The following is an 8,980-nucleotide window of genomic DNA, read 5'->3' on the forward strand; positions in this document are numbered from 1 at the left end:
AAGGCATTTTAGTGAGTTCTGGGGTAGATTCCATCTTAGTTTAGATTTCTGAAAGTTACACATACAAGCCTGAGATACACTGCATCAGAAAAATCTGCCTGTAAATGCTTAGTCATTTCAGCTATCTTAAATTCTTGTCATACCCTGACACAAATTGTATTCTGAGGGTGTCCATTTCTTTCTGGTGATTCTAAGGGGAGCCTGGGATAGCTCAGATGTAGGTTTTACACGTCTAAGTGAGGAAATTAGTTGCAAAGTTCTTAGAGCAAGAAAGGTTCCTTGTTCTTTTGCTGAGAGATTTCCATCACTTTCAAAGTCAGAATATTTACTAGGCATTAATATAAAAAAATAAAAAAGAAAAAGAAGGATCAAAGTAATGCAGATGAACCTCAGAAATTTTTGCTATTTAGTTATGACAAAAATGCTGAACGAATGTTTGAACGAATACAACAGTGTAGTCTAGGAGTTTCAGGTTACATACTAGGAATTATTTCCCTAATACAAGAAAAATATAGGTTTTACTGCATTCAACAGGCACACAATCAATTCAGAGGGAATACTGCTCATTAAACAGAAAATAAATTCATTCTGAATAGCTTAGCATTCTGACAGCTAGAAAAAGTCATCCTTACTATTTTTATCACGATTAGGAAGGAAGAAATCTTGGGTGAGATTTTAAGAATACTTCTGTAGAGAAGATACAATGCTACTGGTAAATAGTAACACACAATTTGTGCAAAACTAAATTGCAGCTCATAAGATTGTACCGTTTAGAAGGTGGGATACCTTCCAAGTGAGAATAAGAACTGAAAGAAGGGAATCAAAGGAGATAAGGCAAAAATTAATATTGCCACAGAAAGTCTGTATTTTAGATAAGAGCTTGTGCAGCTCAGAATTTGGGACATTAAAGTCATTCCATTGCAGCAAATGCAGCACTGTAATCCAGGAAAGAAACTCAGTAAGGAGATGTGGCAAAAGCTAGAGGAGCAGAGTGGGACAGTCCTATTGTCTAGCATAGGTGCTAGGAATTGTTCTGACAGGCAGACTTCTGTTTATCACATGGAGAATCAAGGCAGGCCCCTTAACAGAGGCATTTAACAACTTTCTTTTTCAGTCAAGGTGAATGAGGTGGATATATCATCAAGAAATATGGTTTGGTCAAAGGAGAGGAATGGGCTCTGGAAAATAAAATGCAAACAGCATCAGTGCGGGAACCTTTAGAAAAAGGAATAGGATGACTGAGAGAATGTACTGTTTGGAGACATGGATTGGGAAAGTGACCTATATTCTTAAGAGCTAGAAATCCAAAATTCTATCAAGTCTATCTTGCATAAAGATAGAAGAAGAAGCAATCAAGAAACCCAAAGAAAGGTTAAATGGTCTGAGTGGTAACTAAAAAGGATAGTTTGGGGAAGAAATATAACCAGATTTAAAGAGAAAAGCTTGTAGGTTAGAAAATGTCAGGTTCTTTAAAAAAATAAAAGAGAAAACACGTTGTATTTGCCCGTGGTAAGGACTTGTAGGATAATTAAACACTCCAAAATAAAAATCTTTATGAAAAATTGCCTGGACTTTCAATTTCAGAAGGTTCAATTTCAGTGAAGATATTAGCAACAACATGTAACATAAACCCAAGCATTTTTAGCACAGGATAAAAAAAATAATTAAGAAGTGAAAAATATAGCAGCAAATGTTATAAAGAAAAAAGAGCTTTACTATATTTCTGAGAATAGTTCTGCACTGCTAAAAGATACCCCACTACTTATGCATAAAATGTCACACTCCTTTTCATTATGTGATGTTTATCTTCTCAACAATCATGCTAAGATGATGCTTTTCTGCGATTTGTGTAAATTATAAACCAGCTTTTATTTCTAGCTACTTTCCCAAATGATTAGAAGTGTTAATTACAAAACAGCCAAAGCATTCACTGCCTATTTAAAGAATTGTTTTCCAAATCCATTTTCAATTGTAAAAGAAAATATAAATTAAATACAACATAACATTAAAAATAAGTAATAGATTTATTCATTTGATGGACTCAGGTGTACTATCACTTCTAAATGAAAATAATGACACTCAATTTATGCAATCTGACATCATTATGTACTAAGTGTGGTGACTGGAAATTCTGAATTATAACACTACATCTCTGGTAGAAGAATCCAGTGAAGGGAACAGAAAAGTAGCAGGAAAAACAATGCAGAGTTGTGTAGCTTAGTTGTTAAAATCTGAGAAACAGAATCAACTCAAGTTTGTTTTGAATTTATATTCATGATTGAAGTAGAAAATACTGAAGAAACAAACAGACAGGTGCAGAGCAAACACAGCCAAACTGCATCATAAAACCTCAGAATGGTTTGGGTTGAAATGAACCTTTCAAAGACCATCTAGTCCAACTCCCCTGCCATAAACAGGGACACCTTGCATTAGACCAGCTTGCTATAAGCCCCATGTAGTCTGGCCTTGAACACTTCCAGGAATGGGGCATCCACAACTTCTCTGGGCAACCTTTTCCAACATCCCATCACCCCCACTGAAAAAAATAATAAATTGTTCCTCAGGTACAGTCTAAATCTGCACTCATTCAGTTTAAAACCCTTGTCCTTTCACTCAGCCTGTCTTCACTGGAGAGCTGGTCCAGACCCCTCTGATCTTTTTCATGGCCTCCTCTTGGCTTGCTCCAACAGGTCCAAATCTTTCTCCTACTGGGCACCCCAGAGCTGGACACAGCACTGCAGGTGGGGCCTGACCAGAGCAGAAAAGAGAGAGATTGTGGCCTCAATCTGTTGGCCACATTTTTTTTATGCAGCCCAGGATGCAACTGGCTTTCTAGGCTGCACGAACACTCTGAAATAAATAAAGTCAGAACAAATTTCCAACATCATTAATGTGGGTTACTCCAGTTTTGATACAAGGGAAATCTATACTTTATGGAAAGCTATCAGGCTACTTTAACAGTTGTGTAAATCAATGAAACTAAAACCAGAAAAAGATATAGCAAAGACATGATAAACACAGTATAACTCTTAAAATCCCTAGCATGCATCAGACTCATATTGACATGAATCCAATTACCTGTTTTATTCATTCACCAAGACTTTAGTTTATTAGTCTGAAGTTAGGAAATCAAGTATTTGTCTTCATAACAGATGTCACATTCACATCAAAATCCATCCAAAGAGTTTTGACATGACAGTACATAAATTACAATGGAGCCTGGTAGGAAGCTGTAGCCATCATCATTTGTATGACACGATTCATCTTTCCCAAATCCATGATGGCACATCTATACAATTTGGCATGTGTAAGCTTTTTATACTGCAATCACAAAATAATGAAACTGACATTTTTCTTACTTGAGATTTCAGTGCTTGAAGCTGAGTTTCATAACTCTGAGCCATTTCATTTTTAGTTTTCTGTAAGTTTTCCAATTCTTGTTGAAGTAGTCCCACCTAAAGTTAAAATAAGCATTCAAATGTACCTTTTATGACATTTTTCAAAATATGTAATTTTTGGGAAAGTAATTTGAAACTTTAAAAGAAGATCACTGCTTTAAGAAGAGATATTAAAAATAAGTATTAAATCAGTAGCTTGATAATAGAACTGCATACCACAGACCTAGATTGTCAACATCAAACTAGGAATTTTGTGGTAAAAAATCTCATTACACGCTGATGTTATGATTTAGTCATAATATTGTACAAGTCTGTCATGAAAGACCATTCCTGAAAGCTTTTTCAATGCAACTACAGTGTTCCCCATTGTGAAAATTTTCCTTGCTTGGCTTATAAAATGATACAAATTACCTTCCGGTATTTATGTACAAATTACCAGAAGACACTGTGAACTCATTTCAGCTCCCTAAGTGCAGTGCCATTTGTGATATCATAAATTATTACTGAGTTTAACATAGACCTGAGAAACACAACAGAGAGCATACACAGCACCTGTGCTTTTCTGGAGGGGCACTTGGAAGCTTGGTAGAATATGCTGAAGTATTTCAGATAATGTCTCTATACAGCAAATAAATTGATGCTTCCAGGATGGGCTACTTGAATTCTTGTCTTGGTTCCTCTGACTGCAGGGACTAAGGGGAAGTTCCTAATTGCTCATTAGGGAAAGTCACTCCATTTTCAAAACTCCCACAGGCAATTTATCCACATAGCTCACACAAGGATTCCCTCATGCAAAATTCAGCTGGCTTGAACTAGAACTGAATGCTATGCAAGGATTTCTTGATGCTTCTGAATAATTATTCAGAAGAAAAGACTGTGAAATACAGACAACTCCAGGGCTACACTGGGGCTTTAAGTTTCATATGAAAGTTGAAGTAGTAATACATTTCAACTCTTCACAATGAGTAAAATTATCATACAAAGACAGTATATTATGTAAAATGTTAAAAACCACGAATAAACAGGAGTAACAAAGACATGATTTTGGGAACCTTTTTGAACTGCGTTCTTCCATTTAAAGTTTCTGATGAAATGAGAAATGCTGGCATTTAGAAAAAACACCAAACTATCTTTTTACAGCTAACCCGAGAATATTTGATGTAGACTTTAGGGAAATAGAAGAAATATGAGATTTTCAATGACATTTTTACAATCACTTTTCAGAACAGAAGCACACTTTAAAACAAAACACTAAGGATAATTAGTGACCTTTAAGGGGTGTTTGGTATTTTTACATGATAGAACAAATGGTCTTATGGAGAATTTAAAGCATGCTAATAAGAAACTACAAGAATAAATACTTTCTTTATAGAATGTGATATTCTTAAATACCTCTTGACCTTTTTGATCCAGTTTGCTTTGGGCACTTGCTAATTCTTGATCCTGGATATCCATCTTTGCTTCCAAAGCTCTCATCTTTCCTTCCCATTCTACTTGCTTTCTATTTACCATGATGTCAATTTGATGCACTAATTCCTGAAGTTCAGCTTCACATAGAGAAGCTCTAAAAACATGAAGAAATTTATTTTTTCAAATAAAGAATAAGGGAGAAAACAATTTTTTATGTACATTTATTTATAATTCTGTTTTAATTGTGACCAAACTAACTCCTTTTCAAAAACAGAAAGAAATGGGAAAGTTTAATGATGCCTTCAACTGTAGGTGGAACCTCACTCATCAATCTTGAGTTAGCCTGCATACTCAACTTTTGACTGCACTAAACTGAAAAAACAGCTCCTTAATGTGGATATCACAAATCTTTTATTTGATGCTTAAATTGTGTACATCCCTTGTTTTGATAATTATTACAGGAAATCTGAGTGAATTTGTTAGATTTATAACATCATAATTAAAACTTAGCATAATTTTTTGAATTTAATTCTTTAGAGGTTCTTTTATATCCACAAATCCTTGAAACTGTGATGGTATCAATGTTAAGTTTGGAAGGGCTTTTTAAATGCACACATAAATCTTAATGACTTTTTAATGTTAAAACTGTTGGTAATGCTGTTTTGAAATTTAATGTGAATCACAGGATGACAATAGCCGAAATACAAGCAAGTGATGTATATTGCTCAAAACAAAAACACCCCTCTCCTAAGTGCCTGGAACCCAGCTCAAAAGTAGCATTAATGATGGGTAAACTTTGCTGCCTCTGGGTAGAATATAAAATGGGATTTTGAAAACAGAAGATGAAGTGATACTGCTTTATCAGGTCTATCTGTTACATCAGGAATACCTTTTCCTTGATACTGCTGTAAAGACCTGTGCACTTCAGCCTCCTCTGATGGCAACGCTTTGCTGAACCACCAGCAATGACTCAGCTGTACTATTTTAGCCTTCAGAAACAGGTGCTTGCTTTATCGTGTGTCATATGGATAATCTAAATATTGTTATGCAAGTAAGAACTCAACTTCTAGCCTAGATCATCACATTACCCTTTCAGATCCATCATGGCTGACACCTTTCACTCTTAAATTTCACCTGCCTCTTTCAGATCTTCCTGCACATGGCAAATTCCACATTTGCTGCTAATAAAAAATTTCTCTTAACAATTCTTCTATGCTCCTTGAATCAAGAGTCATGATTATATAAAAGGGAACTGTTAAAAGAAAAACCCCTTCTGAAACAGCTTCTCTGTCTTCACTTTCTTTAATTTCTTACCTGGATGCTCTAATCACATTTGCAGCTGCAAAAGGAAATCCATATGTGAAGTTGTAGATTACTGCTGCTGTTCTACTACCAAAACTACTCTGTACCAAGGCTCTGGTATTGAAGACAGACCTGCAGTTATCCCCACTCACTAGCAGAGAGGTGCTACTTGGTGCAGTAACTATTGCTTTAGTCCACTACTGTTTTGGAAAGAGTGCTCGTTAGCTCCCTCAGAATATGGCCAAATTTTTGGCACCACAGTCATGAGAATTTATTTTGATCATTAGATATATAATGCAATGGTTTCTTTAGTAAGACATGTGTAAGCAAACACACAAAGAACACATTTTCTCATAAGCAAAGAAGTATGCATAGGTTTTTTTCCCCATGTGGATTCAGCATTACCAGTTTGCTGAATGCATACCTCAAATGGATTTGCCACACAGGGAAGTAATGACCTGTACTTCAGCAAGTGGCAGCTACTTTTTTTTTTTTTTGTTCATTTACTTTGAAACAGCTCAAAACACTTAAAGTTATCTCATTTTAAAGTGATGCAGGCAAGCTCTTAGTCTTCTTTTACTCTGTCTCCATATAAGTGAAAATAGAGATGAGTCATATTCTACTGTCATTAATAACTATTTATCTTCATGTAAAACAAAATGTTTCCAAATTAAGGCAAAAATCCAGATAAAAAGTTTCACCACCTTCAGGCCTTTGTCGTTACCACAAAGGATTTTTGCACTGGTTAGACCTTTCTAGCTCTATTCATCCATCTTTTGCTTTGGAGTTCTGCATAGATCTGCATTTTTGTGATTGTTTCCTAACAGACAGAAAAATGAATGATAGAAAGAATGGTATTGTCCATACACTCTAGAATAAAGTTGTTACTTAAAAACAGATGATTTAAGAAATGTTTGGTTCATACTCTCTGTCTTGAATTTATACCTTCTTCCCATATTATTTACATTTGCTCACAAATAGGCAAGTAAGTATGGCCATATTTATGCAAACAAAAGTAAAACATTCAATCTTACATAGTATATTCATTAGATTTGTATATTTACCACAGCTTCTACAGTCAATACTAATGAATTTAATTATTGCAAACTGTGCTCTAAAAATAGGAAATATACAAACCAGTTGTGGTAGAATCTTCTACCCCAAAGTTCCATTATAAGAACTACAACCAACTCACTTAATAACTTTCAGCCATACAGCCACACACATCTATGCATAGACAATTTGTGATTTATGAGTCCTTGCAGCTGGAATGTAATTGTCATGATTTTCACCACCATTACTCAGCCATTATCCCAAGTTTTAAAGGCACTGTATTATCCCTGGAATACTGTCAGCATGGACTGAAATTGTTTCCTTTCAGTGAAGATGTATCCTAAGCTACTCTTCCAGCATCTTTGTATAGTTAATGGAACTAACTAGCTAGCAAGAATTGTGGTTTATGATGGGACAAATTCTTCTAGATGCATCTGCCAATAGCCTGAAATTCCATATATTGATTAAAATAAAGGAAAGGCAGAATTCTGAATTTCTGAAATAGGCTTCTGACTTGTAGTCAAAGAATAGCAATACTTTTGGGTTTTTCTAATTCAAGTTTTTATATGGCTACTTTTACAAATAATGTAACCATGATGTGAAAAAAGAATTCCCTCAAAGAACACTTTTAAATCCCATTGAAAACTTTGTTGGGCCAGAATAAGGTATGGCAGATCATGTCTCTTTTATTTTAAGAAATACTTTTACACTTAATATGTGTCATATCACGTTGTGTTGTTTCTTGGTAATGATGGCAGAATAACCTGGTTTATTTGAAAAGTAGTTAGTAAGTTTACTTACAAAATTATGATGGATAAGTATTCTGTTTTAAGTAATTAAGTGGGGAAGTACTTCTTATATTTGTCTGTTCCTTAAAATTGTTGAATGGGATGAGTTCCTACATCAAATCTTACTCATGTTCTCATTTCTTTAGAAAGACTATGCTAGCATATTTTTTAGATTAACTAAATACTAACATATTTTTCAGATTAACATTAAAAGAACTAAACTTGGATTATATAAAAATAAAAAATGATTATGTGCTCTTATGAAAAGTGCGCTTAATACTTTGGGGGAACAGTTGTAGTTATTATCTGTGCAAAAAAGGCTAGGGCTTTAGCAATGAATCTTGTTTTCAGGATTCTTAATGTTTTAAGAGCTGTGATATGTAAGTTTATATTGCTGTAGCCTAGCAACTCCAAGTACTTAAAAAAAAAAAAAGTTTGAAATAATGTTTCTTAACATCTTAATAAAACCCTACATAGCTTTCATCCTCCCCCCTCCACCTCTGGTTCAGGTATGAATATTTAAAACATTAAAATAACGAACAGAAACAGTGAGTAGACTACTAGCCAAAGCAATAAGATGTCTTGTCTTAATTATCAGCACCTTCTCCAGTTTGCATGGAAAGCAGAAGAAATACAGAATCAAGTTTGCTTCCAAAATCATTAATATTTTGCGTTTCCCATGTTTAATAAACATACATAGTTCAATTCCATCATATATTCAACTCCCAAGAGAGTAAGTCATTACGTACTTAGTCACAGCTTGTTCCTGGAACACTTCTAAGTCCTCCTCCATACCACTGATGGTCGTTTTAGTCTGTTAAAACACCAAAAATCAAATAATTCGGATTCTTAAATGCATTCCTTTACATAGCCAAGTAGGGCAAACTGGATAGTTCTGTGCTTTCCTTTCATATTATGCTATTTTCTCATTAAAAACAAGGACAGCAGAGTGCAGCTCTAATAACAGGCTGGAATGGGCAAGACAAAAACTTTGGGAGTAAGTTCAGCTCTGACAGCAATTCTTGCACT

General features: G+C 34.7%; 1 protein-coding gene across 1 annotated transcript in view; it reads right to left on the minus strand.

Moving 5' to 3' along the window:
- Positions 1–8,744, minus strand: part of DEUP1 (deuterosome assembly protein 1) — a 39,672-nt gene extending 30,928 nt beyond the window's left edge. Inside the window, exons 1-3 of the mRNA XM_054269890.1 lie at positions 8,701–8,744; positions 4,791–4,962; positions 3,360–3,455 (exon numbers count right to left, since the gene is read on the minus strand). Of these exons, the coding sequence (XP_054125865.1) occupies positions 3,360–3,455; positions 4,791–4,962; positions 8,701–8,744 (312 nt within the window). The remainder of the gene's footprint in view (positions 1–3,359; positions 3,456–4,790; positions 4,963–8,700) is intronic.
- Between the last annotated feature and the right edge of the window lie 236 nt (positions 8,745–8,980).

This window comes from Melozone crissalis, unplaced genomic scaffold (assembly GCF_028551555.1).
Source record: "Melozone crissalis strain CALT ecotype California unplaced genomic scaffold, PUWL_Pcris_2 ptg000008l_1, whole genome shotgun sequence".
Classification (NCBI taxonomy): Eukaryota; Metazoa; Chordata; class Aves; order Passeriformes; family Passerellidae; genus Melozone; species Melozone crissalis.